General features: G+C 53.4%; 1 protein-coding gene across 1 annotated transcript in view; it reads left to right on the top strand.

Moving 5' to 3' along the window:
- Positions 1-22,469, top strand: part of LOC137323418 (transient receptor potential cation channel subfamily M member 2-like) — a 199,687-nt gene that overhangs the window by 6,275 nt on the left and 170,943 nt on the right. Inside the window, exons 3-4 of the mRNA XM_067986895.1 lie at positions 245-425; positions 7,813-7,994. Coding sequence (XP_067842996.1) covers positions 245-425; positions 7,813-7,994 — 363 coding nt within the window. The remainder of the gene's footprint in view (positions 1-244; positions 426-7,812; positions 7,995-22,469) is intronic.

The following is a 22,469-nucleotide window of genomic DNA, read 5'->3' as shown; positions in this document are numbered from 1 at the left end:
GAATGGAGGGGAATCTTTGGAGAAAAAATAAACCCTTGTTTGTGCTTTTGGGCGGCCGGAGATTGTCCTGTGGACTCCAGGTCCTCCACGAAACGCAGAGATGTTTAAGCACCTCACTCACCTTTCACCTTCTCTCTGGTCGTTCTTTAATTGCTACAGTCATTATGCTATCTGCTTGTTTATGGATGTACTAGTTACAGTTATCAACTAACTCTTATCAACATTGTTTGTTTCCTCAATAAAGATTCAGGTTTTGACCTCAGTCAGTGCAGTGTGAATGGCAGTGACCCTTACCATCCAAAGTGTCCTGAACATGATGGTGGTGGTGCTCCAATCTTCCCTCAGTGGATAACCACCATCCTACTCTGTCTCTACCTGCTCTTCACCAACATCCTGCTGCTTAACCTGTTGATCGCGATGTTCAAGTAAGTGATCACAATATCATTAGGTTTAGAGTAGCTTTGGAAAGGAACAAGGAACAATCAAAGGTGAAGAGACTCAAGTAGAGGAGGGCTAATTTCAGTGATCTGAAAGGAGATTTGGCCCAGGAGGATCGGAAACAAAGATTATCTGGGGGTATTTGTGCACAAATCATTGAAAGTGGCAGGACAGGCTGAGAAATTGGTTAAAAAAGCATACGGGATCCTGGGCTTTATAAATAGAGGCAGAGAGTACAAAAGTATGGAAGTTATGCTGAACCTTTATAAAACACTGGTTTGACCACAGCTGGAGTATTGTGTCCAGTTCTGGGCACCGCACTTTAGGAAGGGCATGAAGGCCTTAGAGAGGGTGCAGAAAAGATTTACTAGAATGGTACCAGGGATGAGGGACTTCAGTTAGGTGGATAGACTGGAGGAGCTGGGGTTGTTCTCCTTAAAGCAGAGATGGTTGAGAGGAGATTTGATAGAGGTGTTCAAAATCATGAAGGGTCCAGATTAAAGTAAATAAAGAGAAACTGTTCCCATTGGTGGAAGGGACGAGAACCAGAGGACATAGATTTAAGATTGACAAAAGAACCAAAGGCGACATGAGGAAAAACTTTTTTACGCAGTGAGTGGTTAGGACCTGGAATGCGATGCCTGAAAGGGAGGTGGAGCCAGATTCAATCGTGGCTTTCAAAAAGGAATTGGATAAATACTTGAAGGGAAAAAATTTGCAGGGCTACGGGGAAAGAGCGGGGGAATGGGACTGACTGGATTGTTCTCACAAAGAGCCGGCATGGGCTCGACGGGCCGAATGGCTGCCTTCTCTCCTGTAACCATTCTAGGATTTCATGATTCTATAAACAGTAAATTAGCAATGGGAGGCCTTCAAAAAGGGAATAGTTTGGGTGCAGAGTACACACATTCCCACAAGGGGGAAAGGAAAAGCGTCCAAATCTCCCTGAATAACTAAAAACAAAAGGGAGTGAGGGGGAAAGTGGGATTAGACTGGGTGAGATATTAAAGGGTATGGGGAGTGAGGGGGAGAGTGGGATTAGACTGGGTGGGATATTAAAGGGTATGGGGAGTGAGGGGAGAGTGGGATTAGACTGGGTGGGATATTAAAGGGTATGGGGAGTGAGCAGGAGAGTGGGATTAGACTGGGTGGGATATTAAAGGGTATGGGGAGTGAGCAGGAGAGTGGGATTAGACTGGGTGGGATATTAAAGGGTACGGGGAGTGAGGGGGAGAGTGGGATTAGACTGGGTGGGATATTAAAGGGTATGGGGAGTGAGGGGGAGAGTGGGATTAGACTGGGTGGGATATTAAAGGGTATGGGGAGTGAGGGGGAGAGTGGGATTAGACTGGGTGAGATATTAAAGGGTATGGGGAGTGAGGGGGAGAGTGGGATTAGACTGGGTGGGATATTAAAGGGTACGGGGAGTGAGGGGGAGAGTGGGATTAGACTGGGTGGGATATTAAAGGGGATGGGGAGTGAGGGGGAGAGTGGGATTAGACTGGGTGGGATATTAAAGGGTACGGGGAGTGAGGGGGAGAGTGGGATTAGACTGGGTGGGATATTAAAGGGTATGGGGAGTGAGGGGGAGAGTGGGATTAGACTGGGTGAGATATTAAAGGGTACGGGGAGTGAGGGGGAGAGTGGGATTAGACTGGGTGGGATATTAAAGGGTATGGGGAGTGAGGGGGAGAGTGGGATTAGACTGGGTGGGATATTAAAGGGTACGGAGTGAGTAGGAGAGTGGGATTAGATTGGGTGGGATATTAAAGGGTATGGGGAGTGAGGGGGAGAGTGGGATTAGACTGGGTGGGATATTAAAGGGTATGGGGAGTGAGGGGAGAGTGGGATTAGACTGGGTGGGATATTAAAGGGTGTGGGGAGTGAGGGGGAGAGTGGGATTAGACTGGGTGGGATATTAAAGGGTATGGGGAGTGAGGGGGAGAGTGGGATTAGACTGGGTGGGATATTAAAGGGTGTGGGGAGTGAGGGGGAGAGTGGGATTAGACTGGGTGGGATATTAAAGGGTATGGGGAGTGAGGGGGAGAGTGGGATTAGACTGGGTGGGATATTAAAGGGTGTGGGGAGTGAGGGGGAGAGTGGGATTAGACAGGGTGGGATATTAAAGGGTATGGGGAGTGAGGGGAGAGTGGGATTAGACTGGGTGGGATATTAAAGGGTATGGGGAGTGAGCAGGAGAGTGGGATTAGACTGGGTGGGATATTAAAGGGTATGGGGAGTGAGGGAGAGAGTGGGATTAGACAGGGTGGGATATTAAAGGGTATGGGGAGTGAGCAGGAGAGTGGGATTCGACTGGGTGAGATATTAAAGGGTATGGGGAGTGAGCAGGAGAGTGGGATTAGACTGGGTGGGATATTAAAGGGTATGGGGAGTGAGGGGAGAGTGGGATTAGACTGGGTGGGATATTAAAGGGTATGGGGAGTGAGGGGAGAGTGGGATTAGACTGGGTGGGATATTAAAGGGTATGGGGAGTGAGCAGGAGAGTGGGATTAGACTGGGTGGGATATTAAAGGGTATGGGGAGTGAGCAGGAGAGTGGGATTAGACTGGGTGGGATATTAAAGGGTGTGGGGAGTGAGTAGGAGAGTGGGATTAGACTGGGTGAGATATTGAAGGGTATGGTAACATAGTGGTTATGTTACTGGGCTAGTCATCCAGAGGCCTGGACTAAAATCCAGAGTCATGAGTTCAAATCCCACCACAGCAGCTGGCGAATTTAAATTCAATTAATTAAATAAAAATCTGGAATTAAAATACTAGTATCAGTGATGATGGCCATGAAACGACCGGATTGTCGTAAAAACCCATCTGGTTCACTAATGTCCTTTAGGGAAGGAAACCTGCCGTCCTTACCCGGTCTGGCCTATATGTGACTCCAGACCCACAGCAATGTGGTTGATTCTTAATTGCCCTCTGAAATGGCCTAGCAAGACACTCAGTTGTAAAATCTCGCTACGAAAAGTTATAATAAGAATAAAACCGGACGGACCACAAGGCACCGGACACGACAACGGCAAAACACCAAGCCCAGTCGACCCTGCAAGGTCCTCCTCACTAACATCTGGGGACTTGTGCCAAAATTGGGAGAGCTGTCCCACAGACGAGTCAAGCAACAGCCTGACATAGCCACACTCACAGAATCATATCTTTCAGCCAACGTCCCAGACTCTTCCATCACCATCCCTGGGTATGTCCTGTCCCACCAGCAGGACAGACCCACCAGAGGTGGCAGTACAGTGATATACAGTCAGGAGGGAGTGGCCCTGGGAGTCCTCAACATTGACTCTGGACCTCATGGCATCAGGTCAAACATGGGCAAGGAAACCTCCTGCTGATTACCACCTACCGCCCTCCCTCAGCTGATGAATCAGTCATCCTCCATGTTGAGCACCACTTGGAGGAAGCACTGAGGGTAGCAAGGGCACAAAATTTACTCTGGGTGGGGGACTTCAATGTCCATCACCAAGAGTGGCTCGGTAGCACCACTACTGACCGAGCTGGCCGAGTCCTGAAGCTGGCCGGCGCGGACACGATGGGCCGAAGGGCCTCTATCCGTGCTGTATGACTCTATGACATAGCTGCTAGACTGGTCCTGCGGCAGGTGGTGAGCGAACCAACACGAGGGGAAAAACTTACTTGACCTTGTCCTCACCAATCTCCCTGTCGCAAATGCATCTGTCCATGACAGTATTGGTAGGAGTGACCATCGTGGAGATGAAGTCCCGTCTTCGCACTGAGGACACCATCCAACGTGTTGTGTGGCACTACCACCGTGCTAAATGGGATAGATTCAGAACGGATCCAGCAGTTCAAAATTGGGCATCCATGAGGCGCTGTGGGCCATCAGCAGCAGCAGGATTGTATTCCACCACAATCTGTAATCTCATGGCCCAGCATATTCCTCACTCTACCATTACCAACAAGCCAGGGGATCAACCCTGGTTCAATGAGGAGTGTGGAAGAGCATGCCAGGAGCAGCACCAGGCGTACCTAAAATTGAGGTGCCAACCTGGTGAAGCTACAACTCAGGACTACATGCATGCTAAACAGCGGAAGCAACATGCTACAGACAGAGCTAAGCAATTCCACAACCAACGGATCAGATCAAAGCTCTGCAGTCCTGCCACATCCAGTCGTGAATGGTGGGGGACAATTAAACAACTAACGGGAGGAGGAGGCTCTGCAAACATCCACATTCTCAATGATGGCGGAGTCCAGCACGTGAGTGCAAAAGACAAGGCTGAAGCGTTTGCAACCATCTTCAGCCAGAAGTGCCGAGTGGATGATCCATCTCGGCCTCCTCCCGAAATCCCCACCATCACGGAAGCCAGTCTTCGGCCAATTCGATTCACTCCACGTGATACCAAGAAACGGCTGAGTGCACTGGATACAGCAAAGGCTATGGGCCCCGACAACATCCCAGCTGTAGTGCTGAAGACTTGTGCTCCAGAACTAGCTGCGCCTCTAGCCAAGCTGTTCCAGTACAGCAACAACACTGGCATCTACCCGACAATGTGGAAAATTGCCCAGGTATGTCCTGTCCACAAAAAGCAGGACAAATCCAATCCGGCCAACTACCGCCCCATCAGTCTACTCTCAATCATCAGCAAAGTGATGGAAGGTGTCGTCGACAGTGCTATCAAGCGGCAGTTACTCACCAATAACCTGCTCACCGATGCTCAGTTTGGGTTCCGCCAGGACCACTCGGCTCCAGACCTCATTACAGCCTTGGTCCAAACATGGACAAAAGAGCTGAATTCCAGAGGTGAGGTGAGAGTGACTGCCCTTGACATCAAGGCAGCATTTGACCGAGTGTGGCACCAAGGAGCCCTAGTAAAATTGAAGTCCATGGGAATCAGGGGGAAAACTCTCCAGTGGCTGGAGTCATACCTAGCACAAAGGAAGATGGTAGTGGTTGTTGGAGGCCAATCATCTCAGCCCCAGGGCATTGCTGCAGGAGTTCCTCAGGGCAGTGTCCTAGGCCCAACCATCTTCAGCTGCTTCATCAATGACCTTCCCTCCATCATAAGGTCAGAAATGGGGATGTTCGCTGATGACTGCACAGTGTTCAGTTCCATTCGCAACCCCTCAGATAATGAAGCAGTCCGAGCCCACATGCAGCAAGACCTGGACAACATCCAGGCTTGGGCTCATAAGTGGCAAATAACATTCGCGCCAGATAAGTGCCAGGCAATGACCATCTCCAACAAGAGAAAGTCTAACCACCTCCCCTTGACATTCAACGGCATTACCATCGCCGAATCCCCCACCATCAATATCCTGGGGGTCACCATTGACCAGAAACTGAACTGGACCAGCCATATAAATACAGTGGCTACGAGAGCAGGTCAGAGGCTGGGTAGTCTGCGGCGAGTGACTCACCTCCTGACTCCCCAAAGCCTTTCCACCATCTACAAGGCACAAGTCAGGAGTGTGATGGAATATTCTCCACTTGCCTGGATGAGTGCAGCTCCAACAACACTCAAGAAGCTCGACACCATCCAAGATAAAGCAGCCCGCTTGATTGGCACCCCATCCATCACCCTAAACATTCACTCCCTTCACCACCGGCGCACTGTGGCTGCAATGTGTACCATCCACAGGATGCACTGCAGCAACTCGCCAAGGCTTCTTCGACAGCACCTCCCAAACCCGCGACCTCTACCACCTAGAAGGACAAGAGCAGCAGGCACATGGGAACAACACCACCTGCACGTTCCCCTCCAAGTCACACATCATCCCGACTTGGAAATATATCGTCGTTCCTTCATCGTCGCTGGGTCAAAATCCTGGAACTCCCTTCCTAACAGCACTGTGGGAGAACCTTCACCACACGCACTGCAACAGTTCAAGAAGGCGGCTCACTACCACCTTCTCGAGTGCAATTAGGGATGGGCAATAAATGTTGGCCTCGCCAGCGACGCCCACATCCCGTGAACGAATAAAAAAAAAAAAAATGGGGAGTGAGCAGGAGAGTGGGATTCGACTGGCTGGGATATTGAAGGGTATGGCTGGGTGAGTGGGCGGAGATTTGGCAGATGCAATACAATATTGGAAAATGTGAGGTTATGCACTTTGGCAGGAAAAATCAGAGAGCAAGTTATTATCTTAATGGCGAGAAACTGGAAAGTACTGCAGTACAAAGGGATCTGGGGGTCCTCGTGCAAGAAAATCAAAAAGTTAGTATGCAGGTGCAGCAGGTGATCAAGAAAGCCAACGGAATGTTGGCTTTTATTGCTAGGGGGATAGAATATAAAAACAGGGAGGTATTGCTGCAGTTATATAAGGTATTGGTGAGACCGCACCTGGAATGCTGCGTACAGTTTTGGTGTCCATACTTAAGAAAAGACATACTTGCTCTCGAGGCAGTACAAAGAAGGTTCACTCGGTTAATCCCGGGGATGAGGGGGCGGACATATGAGGAGAGGTTGAGTAGATTGGGACTCTACTCATTGGAGTTCAGAAGAATGAGAGGCGATCTTATTGAAACATATAAGATTGTGAAGGGGCTTGATCGGGTGGATGCGGTAAGGATGTTCCCAAGGATGGGTGAAACTAGAACTAGGGGGCATAATCTTAGAATAAGGGGCTGCTCCTTCAAAACTGAGATGAGGAGAAACTTCTTCACTCAGAGGGTAGTAGGTCTGTGGAATTTGCTGCCTGTGGAAGCTGCATCATTAAATAAATTTAAAACAGAAATAGACAGTTTCCTCGAAGTAAAGGGAATTCGGGGTTACGGGGAGCGGGCAGGAAATTGGACATGAATTTAGATTTGAGGTTAGGATCAGATCAGCCATGATCTTATTGAATGGCGGAGCAGGCTTGAGGGGCCGATTGGCCTACTCCTGCTCCTATTTCTTATGTTCTTATGGGGAGTGAGCAGGAGAGTGGGATTAGACTGAGTGGGATATTAAAGGGTATGGGGAATGAGCAGGAGAGTGGGATTAGACTGGGTGGGATATTAAAGGGTCTGGGGAGTGAAGGGGGGAGTGGGATTAAATCAAGTGGGATATTAAAGGGTGAGGGGGGAGAGTGGGATTAGATCAGGTGGGATATTAAAGGGTATGGGGAGCGAGTCGGAGAGAGAGTTTAGATTCAGTGGGTTGTGTGGGGATAAACACCAACACAGACTCGATGGGCCAGTTTCTGTTCTGGAACATTGTATAATTCAATGGGCCTTGGACCTTAGTGATCCTGTGGGAATGGAGGGGAATCTTTGGAGAAAAAATAAACCCTTGTTTGTGCTTTTGGGCGGCCGGAGATTGTCCTGTGGACTCCAGGTCCTCCACGAAACGCAGAGATGTTTAAGCACCTCACTCACCTTTCACCTTCTCTCTGGTCTTTCTTTCCTCAGCTATACCTTTCAAGTGGTCCAGGACAACACAGACAAGATCTGGAAGTTCCAGAGGTACCCCCTGATTGAGGAGTATTACTGCCGCCCGCCCGCACCCCCTCCCTTTATCATATTCAGTCACGTCTTCCTGTTATTTGAATTGGTGATCCAGAGAAAAGCAAGACGGAAGCACAAGAAGTTCAGTAAGTGATTTCCTGCATTAGAATCCTCGGTGGCGTGTGATGGAGCCTCGAGAACCAGTTAGCGCACTTGACCTTTCACCTCTGGGACCTGGGTTCAAATCCAGCTCCAGTAAATGAGCAATGAGAGGCCTTCAAAGAGGGGATAGTTTGGGTACAGAGTCGACACATTCCCAAAAGGGGGAAAGGAAGGGCATCCAAAACTAGAGCTCCCTGGATAATTAAAGAAAAAAGGTATTGGGAGTGAGCAGGAGAGTGGAATTAGACTGGATGGGATATTAAAGGATAGCCCAGACCCTTCAATATTCCCCCCAGTCTAATCCCACTCTCCAACTCACTCCCCACACCCTTTAATATCCCACCCAGTCTAATCCCACTCTCCAACTGACTCCCCATACCCTTTAATATCCCACCCAGTCTAATCCCACTCTCCAACTCACTCCCCATACCCTTTAATATCCCACCCAGTCTAATCCCACTCTCCAACTGACTCCCCATACCCTTTAATATCCCACCCAGTCTAATCCCACTCTCCTGCTCACTCCCCGTACCCTTCAATATCCCACCCAGTCTAATCCCACTCTCCAACTCGTTCCCCATTATTAAGGGGCTTGACAGGGTAGATTCTGAGAGGCTGTTTCCCATGGCTGGAGAGTCTAGAACTGGAGGGCACAGTCTCAGGATAAGGGGTCGGCCATTTAGTACTGAGATGAGGAGAAATTTCTTCATTCAGAGGGTTGTGAATCTTTGGATATGGGAATCGGGTAGGAAAGTGGAGATCAGCCATGATCTGATTGAATGGTGGAGCAGACTCGAGGGGCCGGATGGCCTACTCCTGCTCCTATTTCTTATGTTCTTATGTTCCTGACTCACTGTGACTCCTATATTCTCTCCAGCCACTGTGTCCTGCATCACAGATCTTGGCCCTTTGTACAGAATTTGAAAAGAAAGTAACTATTTCGAGTGTCTTTAAGCTCAGTCCTCCAAACATCGGTCTCAAAGTCCTTCGAAGGGCCATCAGTGGTGAAGAGCTATCTCCATTCACTTCAAGCACATGACTCTGCTGTTTTAGGGAGACCTTGATTCACGATGAGTATGTCGGGGAGAGGGGCTTACGTGTGTACGCTGGAGGGACAGCTCATCACCAGGCCTGGAGACAGCGATTGCATGACCGATGATCAGCGGTCGTGGGCTTGAGGTCCCTTCCAGAGGGGTCCCAACAAAAGGGAGTGAAATTCCTCCTCAACCACTTTGACAATGAAATTATAGACGTGGAATTTTAGCCCTTCCTCAAGCTCTCCCCTCACCTCCCTGTCCCACCCAGACAGAAGTCTGCAGCACAGAGATATTGGCCCAGGATTTGCTCTGGGGGTGAACGAACATCGCACATGAGATTTAAACATGCCCACATCGGATTTATGGGCTATAGTGCAGAACCTTCCTCTCATGGTGAGCTGGGGAAAGTGCAGTGTCCTCGCCCGGGGATCTGTGTGAGGGGGGAAAGGATCTCTCTCTCCCGGGGATCTGTGATCTGTGTGAGTGGGGAAAGGATCTCTCTCTCCCGGGGATCCGTGAGCTGTGTGAGTGGGGAAAGGATCTCTCTCTCCTGGGGATCTGTGAGCTGTGTGAGGGGGGAAAGGATCTCTCTCTCCCGGGGATCTGGGTGAGGGGGGAAAGGATCTCTCTCTCCTGGGGATCTGTGAGCTGTGTGAGTGGGGAAAGGATCTCTCTCTCCTGGGGATCTGTGAGCTGTGTGAGGGGGGAAAGGATCTCTCTCTCCCGGGGATCTGGGTGAGGGGGGAAAGGATCTCTCTCTCCTGGGGATCTGTGAGCTGTGTGAGGGGGGAAAGGATCTCTCTCTCCCGGGGATCTGTGTGAGGGGGGAAAGGATCTCTCTCTCCCGGGAATCTGTGAGCTGTGTGAGTGGGGAAAGGATCTCTCTCTCCTGGGGATCTGTGAGCTGTGTGAGGGGGGAAAGGATCTCTCTCTCCCGGGGATCTGTGAGCTGTGTGAGTGGGGAAAGGATCTCTCACTCCTGGGGATCTGTGAGCTGTGTGAGTGGGGAAAGGATCTCTCTCTCCTGGGGATCGGCGAGCTGTGTGAGTGGGGAAAGGATCTCTCTCTCTCGGGGATCTGTGAGCTGTGTGAGTGGGGAAAGGATCTCTCTCTCTCCTGGGGATCTGTGAGCTGTGTGAGTGGGGAAAGGATCTCTCTCTCCTAGGGATCTGTGATCTGTGTGAGTGGGGAAAGGATCTCTCTCTCCTGGGGATCTGTGATCTGTGTGAGTGGGGAAAGGATCTCTCTCTATCCCTGGGATCTGTGATCTGTGTGAGTGGGGAAAGGATCTCTCTCTCCTGGGGATCTGTGAGCTGTGTGAGTGGGGAAAGGCTCTCTCTCTCCTGGGGATCTGTGAGCTGTGTGAGTGGGGAAAGGATCTCTCTCTCCTGGGGATCTGTGAGCTGTGTGAGTGGGGAAAGGATCTCTCTCTCTCCCGGGGATCCATGAGCTGTGTGAGTGGGGAAAGGATATCTCTCTCCCGGGGATCTGTGAGCTGTGTGAGGGGGGAAAGGATCTCTCTCTCTCCCGGGGATCTGTGAGCTCTGTGAGTGGGGAAAGGATCTCTCTCTCCTGGGGATCTGTGAGCTGTGTGAGTGGGGAAAGGATCTCTCTCTCCCGGGGATCTGTGATCTGTGTGAGGGGGGAAAGGATCTCTCTCTCTCCCGGGGATCAGTGATCTGCTTGAGCGGGGAAAGGATCTCTCCCTCTCCCGGGGATCTGTGAGCTGTGTGAGGGGGGAAAGGATCTCTCTCTCCCGGGGATCTATGAGCTGTGTGAGGAGGGAAAGGATCTCTCTCTCCCAGGGATCTGCGAGCTGTGTTCGTGGGGAAAGGATCTCTCTCTCCCGGGGATCTGTGAGCTGTGTGAGTGGGAAAAGGATCTCTCTCTCCCGGGGATCTGTGAGCTGTGTGAGTGGGGAAAGGATCTCTCTCTCTCCCGGGGATCTGTGAGCTGTGTGAGTGGGGAAAGGATCTCTCCCTCCAGGGGATCTGTGAGCTGTGTGAGTGGGGAAAGGATCTCTCCCTCCCAGGGATCCGTGAGCTGTCTGATGGGGGAAAGGATCTCTCTCTCTCCCAGGGATCTGTGAGCTGTGTGAGGGGGGAAAGGATCTCTCTCTCCAGGGGATCTGTGAGCTGTGTGAGTGGGGAAAGGATCTCTCTCTCTCCTGGGGATCTGAGAGCTGTGTGAGTGGGTAAAGGATCTCTCTCTCTCCTGGGGATCTGTGAGCTGTGTGAGGGGGGATAGGATTTCTCTCTCCTGGGGATCTGTGAGCTGTGTGAGGGGGGAAAGGATCTCTCTCTCCCGGGATCTTTGAGCTGTGTGAGTGGGGAAAGGATCTCTCTCTCCCAGGGATCTGTGAGCTGTGTGAGGAGGGAAAGGATCTCTCTCTCCCGGGGATCCGTGAGCTGTGTGAGTGGAGAAAGGATCTCTCTCTCTCCTGGGGATCTGTGAGCTGTGTGAGCTGGGAAAGGATCTCTCTCTCCCGGGGATCTGTGAGCTGTGTGAGGGGGGAAAAGATCTCTCTCTCCCGGGGATCCGTGAGCTGTGTGAGTGGGGAAAGGATCTCTCTCTCCCGGGGATCTATGATCTGTGAGAGTGGGGAAAGGATCTCTCTCTCCTGGGCATCTGTGAGCTATGTGAGGGGGGAAAAGATCTCTCTCTCTCCTGGGGATCTGTGAGCTGTGAGAGTGGGGAAAGCATCTCTCTCTCCTGGGGATCCATGAGCTGTGTGAGTGGGGAAAGGATCTCTCTCTCCCGGGGATCTGTGATCTGTGTGAGGGGGGAAAGGATCTCTCTCTCTCCCGGGGATCTGTGATCTGTGTGAGGGGGGAAAGGATCTCTCTCTCTCCCGGGGATCAGTGATCTGCTTGAGCGGGGAAAGGATCTCTCCCTCTCCTGGGGATCTGTGAGCTGTGTGAGGGGGGAAAGGATCTCTCTCTCCCGGGGATCTATGAGCTGTGTGAGGAGGGAAAGGATCTCTCTCTCCCAGGGATCTGCGAGCTGTGTTAGTGGGGAAAGGATCTCTCTCTCCCGGGGATCTGTGAGCTGTGTGAGTGGGAAAAGGATCTCTCTCTCCCGGGGATCTGTGAGCTGTGTGAGTGGGGAAAGGATCTCTCTCTCTCCCGGGAATCTGTGAGCTGTGTGAGTGGGGAAAGGATCTCTCCCTCCAGGGGATCTGTGAGCTGTGTGAGTGGGGAAAGGATCTCTCCCTCCCAGGGATCCGTGAGCTGTCTGATGGGGGAAAGGATCTCTCTCTCTCCCAGGGATCTGTGAGCTGTGTGAGGGGGGAAAGGATCTCTCTCTCCAGGGGATCTGTGAGCTGTGTGAGTGGGGAAAGGATCTCTCTCTCTCCTCGGGATCTGAGAGCTGTGTGAGTGGGTAAAGGATCTCTCTCTCTCCTGGGGATCTGTGAGCTGTGTGAGGGGGGAAAGGATTTCTCTCTCCTGGGGATTTGTGAGCTGTGTGAGGGGGGAAAGGATCTCTCTCTCCTGGGGATCTGTGAGCTGTGTGAGGGGGGAAAGTATCTCTCTCTCCCGGGGATCTGTGAGCTGTGTGAGGGGGGAAAGGATCTCTCTCTCCCGGGGATCTGTGAGCTGTGTGAGGGGGGAAAGGATCTCTCTCTCTCCCGGGATCTTTGAGCTGTGTGAGTGGGGAAAGAATCTCTCTCTCCCAGGGATCTGTGAGCTGTGTGAGGAGGGAAAGGATCTCTCTCTCCCGGGGATCCGTGAGCTGTGTGAGTGGAGAAAGGATCTCTCTCTCTCCTGGTGATCTGTGAGCTGTGTGAGCTGGGAAAGGATCTCTCTCTCCCGGGGATCTGTGAGCTGTGTGAGGGGGGAAAAGATCTCTCTCTCCCGGGGATCCGTTAGCTGTGTGAGTGGGGAAAGGATCTCTCTCTCCCGGGGATCTATGATCTGTGAGAGTGGGGAAAGGATCTCTCTCTCCTGGGTATCTGTGAGCTATGTGAGGGGGGAAAAGATCTCTCTCTCCTGGGGATCTGTGAGCTGTGAGAGTGGGGAAAGCATCTCTCTCTCTCCCGGGGATCCGTGAGCTGTGTGAGGGGGGAAAAGATCTCTCTCTCCTGGGGATCCATGAGCTGTGTGAGTGGGGAAAAGATCTCTCTCTCCTGGGGATCCATGAGCTGTGCGAGTGGGGAAAGCATCTCTCTCTCTCCTGGGGATCTGTGAGCTATGTGAGGGGGGAAAAGATCTCTCTCTCCTGGGGATCCATGAGCTGTGTGAGTGGGGAAAGGATCTCTCTCTCCTGGGGATCTGTGAGCTGTGTGAGGGAGGAAAGGATCTCACTCTCTCCCGGGGATCTGTGAGCTGTGTGTGGGGGGAAAGGATCTCTCTCTCCCGGGGATCTGTGAGCTGTGTGAGTGGGGAAAGGATCTCTCTCTCCTGGGGATCTGTGAGCTGTGTGAATGGGGAAAGGATCTCTCTCTCTCCCAGGAATCAGTGAGCTGTGTGAGCGGGGAAATGATCTCTCTCTCCCGGGGATCTGTGAGCTGTGTGAGGGGGGAAAAGATCTCTCTCTCCCGGGGATCCGTTAGCTGTGTGAGTGGGGAAAGGATCTCTCTCTCCCGGGGATCTATGATCTGTGAGAGTGGGGAAAGGATCTCTCTCTCCTGGGTATCTGTGAGCTATGTGAGGGGGGAAAAGATCTCTCTCTCCTGGGGATCTGTGAGCTGTGAGAGTGGGGAAAGGATCTCTCTCTCCTGGGTATCTGTGAGCTGTGTGAGTGGGGAAAGGATCTCTCTCTCTCCTGGGGATCTGTGAGCTATGTGAGTGGGGAAAGGATCTCTCTCTCTCCTGGGGATCCGTGAGCTATGTGAGTGGGGAAAGGATCTCTCTCTCTCCTGGGGATCTGTGAGCTATGTGAGTGGGGAAAGGATCTCTCTCTCTCCTGGGTATCTGTGAGCTGTGTGAGTGGGGAAAGGATCTCTCTCTCTCCTGGGGATCCGTGAGCTGTGTGAGGGGGGAAAGGATCTCTCTCTCTCCTGGGGATCTGTGAGCTGTGAGAGTGGGGAAAGCATCTCTCTCTCCTGGGGATCCATGAGCTGTGTGAGGGGGGAATGGATCTCTCTCTCCTGGGATCTGTGAGCTGTGTGAGGGGGGAAAGCATCTCTCTCTCCTGGGGATCCATGAGCTGTGTGAAGGGGGAATGGATCTCTCTCTCCTGGGGATCTGTGAGCTGTGTGAGGGGGGAAAGGAGCTCTCTCTCTCCTGGTGATCTGTGAGCTGTGTGAGGGGGGAAAGGATCTCTCTCTCCTGGGGATCTGTGAGCTGTGTGAGGGGGGAAAGGATCTCTCCCTCTCCCGGGGATCTGTGAGCTGTGTGTGGGGGGAAAGGATCTCTTTCTCCTGGGGATCTGTGAGCTGTGTGAGAGGGGAAAAGCTCTCTCCCGGGGATCTGTGAGCTGTGTGAGTGGGGAAAGGATCTCTCTCTACTGGGGATCTGTGAGCTGTGTGAGTTGGGAAAGGATCTCTCTCTCTCCTGGGGATCTGTGAGCTGTGTGAGCTGGGAAAGGATCTCTCTCTACTGGGGATCTGTGAGCTGTGTGAATGGGGAAAGGATCTCTCTCTCTCCCAGGAATCTGTGAGCTGTGTGAGGGGGGAAAGGATAACTCTCTCTCCCGGGATCTGTGAGCTGTGTGAACTGGGAAAGGATCTCTCTCTCCCGGGATCTGTGAGCTGTGTGAGGGGGGAAAGGATCTCTCTCTCCCGGGGATCTGTGAGCTGTGTGAGAGGGGAAAGGATCTCTCTCTCCTGGGGATCTGTGAGCTGTGTGAGTGGGGAAAGGATCTCTCCCTCCCAGGGATCTGTGAGCTGTGTGCGTGGGGAAAGGATCTCTCTCTCCCGGCGATCTGTGAGCTGTGTGAGGGGGGAAAAGATCTCTCTGTCCCGGGGATCCGTGAGCTGTGTGAGTGGGGAAAGGATCTCTCTCTCCCGGTGATCTGTGAGCTGTGAGAGTGGGGAAAGGATCTCTCTCTCCCGGGGATCTGTGAGCTGTGTGAGAGGGGAAAGGATCTCTCTCTCCTGGGGATCTTTGAGCTGTGTGAGTGGGGAAAGGATCTCTCTCTCCTGGGGATCTGTGAGCTGTGTGAGTGGGGAAAGGATCTCTCTCTCCCGGCGATCTGTGAGCTGTGTGAGTGGGGAAAGGATCTCTCTCTCCCGGTGATCTGTGAGCTGTGAGAGTGGGGAAAGGATCTCTCTCTCCTGGGGATCTGTGAGTTGTGTGAGGGGGGGAAAAGATCTCTCCTGGGGTTCTGTGAGCTGTGATAGTGGGGAAAGGATCTCTCTCTTGGGGATCCATGAGCTGTGTGAGTGGGGAAAGGATCTCTCTCTCCTGGGGATCTGTGAGCTGTGTGAGGGGGGAAAGGATCTCTCCCTCTCCCGGGGATCTGTGAGCTGTGTGAGGGGGGAAAGGATCTCTTTCTCCTGGGGATCTGTGAGCTGTGTGAGTGGGGAAAGGATCTCTCTCTCCCGGGGATCTGTGAGCTGTGTGAGTGGGGAAGGGATCTCTCTCTCCTGGGGATCTGTGAGCTGTGTGAGGGGTGAAAGGATCTCTCTCTCTCCCGGGAATCTGTGAGCTGTGTGATTGGGGAAAGGATCTCTCTCTCCTGGGGATCTTTGAGCTGTGTGAGTGGGGAAAGGATCTCTCTCTCTCTTCTGGGGATCTGTGAGCTGTGTGAGGGGGGAAAGGATCTCTCTCTCCTGGGTATCTGTGAGCTATGTGAGGGGGGAAAAGATCTCTCTCTCCTGGGGATCTGTGAGCTGTGAGAGTGGGGAAAGGATCTCTCTCTCCTGGGGACCCATGAGCTGTGTGAGTGGGGAAAGAATCTCTCTCTCCTGGTGATCTGGGAGCTGTGTGAGGGGGGACAGGATCTCTCTCTCCCGGGAATCCGTGAGCTGTGTGAATGGGGAAAGGATCTCTCTCTCCCGGGGATCCGTGAGCTGTGTGAGGGGGGACAGGATCTCTCTCTCCTGGGGATCTGTGAGCTGTGTGAGTGGGGAAAGGATCTCTCTCTCCTGGGGATCTGTGAGCTGTGTGAGTTGGGAAAGGATCTCTCTCTCTCCTGGGGATCTGTGAGCTGTGTGAGGAGGGAAAGGATCTCTCTCTCCTGGGGATCTGTGAGCTGTGTGAATGGGGAAAGGATCTCTCTCTCTCCAGGGAATCTGTGAGCTGTATGAGCGGGGAAAGGATCTCTCTCTCCCAGGGATCTGTGAGCTGTGTGAGGGGGGAAAGGATCTCTCTCTCCTGGGGATCTGTGAGCTGTGTGAGCGGGGAAAGGATCTCTCTCACTCCCTGGGATCTGGGATCTGTGTGAGTGGGGAAAGGATCTCTCTCTCCTGGGGATCTTTGAGCTGTGTGAGTGGGGAAAGGATTTCTCTCTCCTGCGGATCTGTGAGCTGTGTGAGGGGGGGAAAGGATCTCTCTCTCCCGGGGATCCGTGAGCTGTGTGAGAGTGGGGAAAGGATCTCTCTCTCCCGGGGATCTGTGAGCTGTGTGAGTGGGGAAAGGATCTCTCTCTCTCCTTCGGATCTGTGAGCTGTGTGAGTGGGGAAAGGATCTCTCTCTCCTGGGGATCTTTGAGCTGTGTGAGTGGGGAAAGGATCTCTCCCTCCCAGGGATCTGTGAGCTGTGTGAGTGGGGAAAGGATCTCTCTCTCCCGGCGATCTGTGAGCTGTGTGAGGGGGGAAAAGATCTCTCTCTCCCGGGGATCCGTGAGCTGTGTGAGTGGGGAAAGGATCTCTCTCTCCTGGGGATCTGTGAGCTGTGAGAGTGGGGAAAGGATCTCTCTCTCCTGGGGATCTGTGAGCTGTGTGAGGGGGGAAAAGATCTCTCCTGGGGATCTGTGAGCTGTGATAGTGGGGAAAGGGTCTCTCTCTCCCGGGGATCTGTGAGCTGTGTGAGTGGGGAAGGGATCTCTCTCTCCTGGGGATCTGTGAGCTGTGTGATGGGGGAAAGGATCTCTCTCTCTCCCGGGAATCTGTGAGCTGTGTGAGTGGGGAAAGGATCTCTCTCCCGGGAATCTGTGAGCTGTGTGAGCGGGGAAAGGATCTCTCTCTCTCCCGGGGATCTGTGAGCTGTGTGTGTGGGGAAAGGATCTCTCCCTCTCCCGGGGATCTGTGAGCTGTGTGAGTGGGGAAAGGATCTGTCTCTCCCGGGGATCCGTGAGCTGTGTGAGTGGGGAAAGGATCTCTCTCTCCCGGGGATCTGTGAGCTGTGTGAGTGTGGAAAGGATCTCTCTCTCTCCTGGGGATCTGTGAGCTGTGTGAGTGGGGAAAGGATCTCTCTCTCTCCTGGGGATCTGTGAGCTGTGTGAGTGGGGAAAGGATCTCTCTCTCCTGGGGATCTGTGAGCTGTGTGAGTTGGGAAAGGATCTCTCTCTCTCCTGGGGATCTGTGAGCTGTGTGAGTGGGGAAAGGATCTCTCTCTCCTGGGGATCTGTGAGCTGTGTGAGTTGGGAAAGGATCTCTCTCTCTCCTGGGGATCTGTGAGCTGTGTGAGGAGGGAAAGGATCTCTCTCTCCTGGGGATCTGTGAGCTGTGTGAATGGGGAAAGGATCTCTCTCTCTCCCGGGAATCTGTGAGCTGTGTGAGCGGGGAAAGGATCTCTCTCTCCCGGGGATCTGTGAGCTGTGTGAGGGGGGAAAGGATCTCTCTCTCCCGGGGATCTGTGAGCTGTGTGAGCTGGGAAAGGATCTCTCTCTCCCGGGATCTGTGAGCTGTGTGAGGGGGGAAAGGATTACTCTCTCCTGCGGATCTGTGAGCTGTGTGAGTGGGGAAAGGATCTCTCTCTCCTGGGGATCTGGGACCTGTGCGAGGAGGGAAAGGATCTCTCTCTCCCGGGGATCTGTGAGCTGTGTGAGTGGGGAAAGGATCTCTCTCTCCCGGGGATTTGTGAGCTGTGTGAGTGGGGAAAGGATCTCCCTCTCCTGGGGATCTTTGAGCTGTGTGAGTGGGGAAAGGATCTCGCCCTCCCAGGGATCTGTGAGCTGTGTGAGTGGGGAAAGGATCTCTTTCTCCCGGCGATCTGTGAGCTGTGTGAGGGGGGAAAAGATCTCTCTCTCCCGGTGATCTGTGAGCTGTGAGAGTGGGAAAAGGATCTCTCTCCTGGGGATCTGTGAGCTGTGTGAGGGGGGAAAAGATATCTCCTGGGGATCTGTGAGCTGTGATAGTGGGGAAAGGATCTCTCTCTCCTGGGGATCCATGAGCTGTGTGAGTGGGGAAAGGATCTCTCTCTCCTGGGGATCTGTGAGCTGTGTGAGGGGGGAAAGGATCTCTCTCTCCTGGGGATCTGTGAGCTGTGTGAGGGGGGAAAGGATCTCTCTCTCCTGGGGATCCATGAGCTGTGTGAGTGGGGAAAGGATCTCTCTCTCCTGGGGATCTGTGAGTTGTGTGAGGGGGGAAAGGATCTCTCTCTCCCGGGGATTTGTGAGCTGTGTGAGTGGGGAAGGGATCTCTCTCTCCTGGGGATCTGTGAGCTGTGTGAGGGGGGAAAGGATCTCTCTCTCTCCCGGGAATCTGTGAGCTGTGTGAGTGGGGAAAGGATCTCTCTCTCTCCTGGGGATCTGTGAGCTGTGTGAGGAGGGAAAGGATCTCTCTCACCTAGGGATCTCTGAACTGTGTGAGTGTGGAAAGGATCTCTCTCTCTCCTGGGGATCTGTGAGCTGTGTGAGGGGGAAAGGATCTCTCTCTCCTGGGGATCTGTGAGCTGTGTGAGGGGGGAAAGAATCTCTCTTTCCCGGGATCTGTGAGCTGTGTGAGTGTGGAAAGGATCTCTCTCTCCCGGGGATCTGTGAGCTGTGTGAGGAGGGAAAGGATCTATCTCTCCCGGGGATCCGTGAGCTGTGTGAGTGGGGAAAGGATCTCTCTCTCTCCCGGGGATCCGTGAGCTGTGTGAGTGGGGAAAGGATCACTCTCTCCCGGGGATCCGTGAGCTGTGTGAGGGGGGAAAAGATCTCTCTCTCCTGTGGATCTGTGAGCTGTGAGAGTGGGGAAAGGATATCTCTCTCTCCCGGGGATCCGTGAGCTGTGTGAGTGGGGAAAGGATCTCTCTCTCTCCCGGGGATCCGTGAGCTGTGTGAGTGGGGAAAGGATCTCTCTCTCCTGGGGATCCGTGAGCTGTGTGAGTGGGGAAAGGATCTCTCTCTCTCCCGGGGATCCGTGAGCTGTGTGAGTGGGGAAAGGATCTCTCTCTCCTGGGGATCTGTGAGCTGTGTGAGTGGGGAAAGGATCACTCTCTCCTGGGGATCCGTGAGCTGTGTGAGTGGGGAAAGGATCACTCTCTCTCCTGGGGATCTGTGAGCTGTGAGAGTGGGGAAAGGATCTCTCTCTCTCCTGGGGATCTGTGAGCTGTGTGAGTGGGGAAAGGATCACTCTCTCTCCTGGGGATCTGTGAGCTGTGAGAGTGGGGAAAGGATCTCTCTCTCTCCCGGGGATCCGTGAGCTGTGTGAGTGGGGAAAGGATCTCTCTCTCCTGCGGATCTGTGAGCTGTGAGAGTGGGGAAAGGATCTCTCTCTCTCCCAGGGATCCGTGAGCTGTGTGAGTGGGGAAAGGATCTCTCACTCTCCTGGGGATCTGTGAGCTGTGTGAACTGGGAAAGGATCTCTCTCTCTCCTGGGGATCTGTGAGCTGTGTGAGTGGGGAAAGGATCTCTCTCTCTCCCGGAGATCTATGAGCTGTGTGAGTGGGGAAAGGATCTCTCTCTCTCCCGGGGATCCGTGAGCTGTGTGAGTGGGGAAAGGATCTCTCTCTCTCCTGGGGATCTGTGAGCTGTGTGAGTGGGGAAAGGATCTCTCTCTCCCGGGGATCCGTGAGCTGTGTGAGTGGGGAAAGGATCACTCTCCCGGGGATCCGTGAGCTGTGTGAGTGGGGAAAGGATCTCTCACTCTCCTGGGGATCTGTGAGCTGTGTGAACTGGGAAAGGATCTCTCTCTCCCGGGGATCTGTGAGCTGTGTGAGGGGGGAAAGGATCTCTCTCTCCCGGGGCTCCGTGAGCTGTGTGAGTGGGGAAAGGATCTCTCTCTCCCGGAGATCTGGGACCTGTGTGAGGGGGGAAAAGATCTCTCTCTCCTGGGGATCTGTGAGCTGTGAGAGTGGGGAAAGGATCTCTCTCTCCTGGGGATCTGTGAGCTGTGTGAGGGGGGAAAAGATCTCTCTCTCCCTGGGATCTGTGATCTGTATGAGTGGGGAAAGGATCTCTCTCTCTCCTGGGGATCCATGAGCTGTGTGAGTGGGGAAAGGATCTCTCTCTCCTGGGGATCTGTGAGCTGTGTGAGGGGGGAAAGGATCTCTCCCTCTCCCGGGGATCTGTGAGCTGTGTGAGGGGGGAAAGGATCTCTTTCTCCTGGGGATCTGTGAGCTGTGTGAGTGGGGAAAGGATCTCTCTCTCCCGGGGATCTGTGAGCTGTGTGAGTGGGGAAGGGATCTCTCTCTCTGGGGATCTGTGAGCTGTGTGAGGGGGGAAAGGATCTCTTTCTCCTGGGGATCTGTGAGCTGTGTGAGTGGGGAAAGGTTCTCTCTCTCCTGGGGATCTGTGAGCTGTGTGAGTGGGGAAAGGATCTCTCTCTCCTGGGGATCTGTGAGCTGTGTGAGGAGGGAAAGGATCTCTCTCTCCTTGGGATCTCTGAGCTGTGTGAGGGGGGAAAGGATCTCTCTCTCTCCCGGGAATCTGTGAGCTGTGTGAGCGGGGAAAGGATCTCTCTCTCCCGGGGATCTGTGAGCTGTGTGAGGGGGGAAAGGATTTCTCTCTACTGCAGATCTGTGAGCTGTGTGAGTGGGGAAAGGATCTCTCTCTCTCCTGGGGATCTGTGAGCTGTGTGAGGGGGGAAAGGATCTCTCTCTCCCGGGGATCTGTGAGCTGTGTGAATGGGGAAAGGATCTCTCTCTCCTGGGGATCTGTGAGCTGTGTGAGGGGGGAAAGGATCTCTCCCTCCCAGGGATCTGTGAGCTGTGTGAGTGGGGAAAGGATCTCTCTCTCCCGGGGATCTATGATCTGTGAGAGTGGGGAAAGGATCTCTCTCTCCTGGGCATCTGTGAGCTATGTGAGGGGGGAAAAGATCTCTCTCTCTCCTGGGGATCTGTGAGCTGTGAGAGTGGGGAAAGCATCTCTCTCTCCTGGGGATCCATGAGCTGTGTGAGTGGGGAAAGGATCTCTCTCTCCCGGGGATCTGTGATCTGTGTGAGGGGGGAAAGGATCTCTCTCTCTCCCGGGGATCTGTGATCTGTGTGAGGGGGGAAAGGATCTCTCTCTCTCCCGGGGATCAGTGATCTGCTTGAGCGGGGAAAGGATCTCTCCCTCTCCTGGGGATCTGTGAGCTGTGTGAGGGGGGAAAGGATCTCTCTCTCCCGGGGATCTATGAGCTGTGTGAGGAGGGAAAGGATCTCTCTCTCCCAGGGATCTGCGAGCTGTGTTAGTGGGGAAAGGATCTCTCTCTCCCGGGGATCTGTGAGCTGTGTGAGTGGGAAAAGGATCTCTCTCTCCCGGGGATCTGTGAGCTGTGTGAGTGGGGAAAGGATCTCTCTCTCTCCCGGGAATCTGTGAGCTGTGTGAGTGGGGAAAGGATCTCTCCCTCCAGGGGATCTGTGAGCTGTGTGAGTGGGGAAAGGATCTCTCCCTCCCAGGGATCCGTGAGCTGTCTGATGGGGGAAAGGATCTCTCTCTCTCCCAGGGATCTGTGAGCTGTGTGAGGGGGGAAAGGATCTCTCTCTCCAGGGGATCTGTGAGCTGTGTGAGTGGGGAAAGGATCTCTCTCTCTCCTGGGGATCTGTGAGCTGTGTGAGGGGGGAAAGGATTTCTCTCTCCTGGGGATTTGTGAGCTGTGTGAGGGGGGAAAGGATCTCTCTCTCCCGGGATCTTTGAGCTGTGTGAGTGGGGAAAGAATCACTCTCTCCCAGGGATCTGTGAGCTGTGTGAGGAGGGAAAGGATCTCTCTCTCCCGGGGATCCGTGAGCTGTGTGAGTGGAGAAAGGATCTCTCTCTCTCCTGGTGATCTGTGAGCTGTGTGAGCTGGGAAAGGATCTCTCTCTCCCGGGGATCTGTGAGCTGTGTGAGGGGGGAAAAGATCTCTCTCTCCCGGGGATCCGTTAGCTGTGTGAGTGGGGAAAGGATCTCTCTCTCCCGGGGATCTATGATCTGTGAGAGTGGGGAAAGGATCTCTCTCTCCTGGGTATCTGTGAGCTATGTGAGGGGGGAAAAGATCTCTCTCTCCTGGGGATCTGTGAGCTGTGAGAGTGGGGAAAGCATCTCTCTCTCCTGGGGATCCATGAGCTGTGTGAGTGGGGAAAGGATCTCTCTCTCCTGGGGATCTGTGAGCTGTGTGAGGGAGGAAAGGATCTCTCCCTCTCCCGGGGATCTGTGAGCTGTGTGTGGGGGGAAAGGATCTCTTTCTCCTGGGGATCTGTGAGCTGTGTG

The sequence above is a fragment of the Heptranchias perlo genome, chromosome 7 (genome assembly GCF_035084215.1).
Source record: "Heptranchias perlo isolate sHepPer1 chromosome 7, sHepPer1.hap1, whole genome shotgun sequence".
Taxonomy (NCBI): Eukaryota; Metazoa; Chordata; class Chondrichthyes; order Hexanchiformes; family Hexanchidae; genus Heptranchias; species Heptranchias perlo.
Note: the sequence above shows the minus strand (reverse complement) of the source record. Positions and strands in the feature narration are given on the sequence as shown.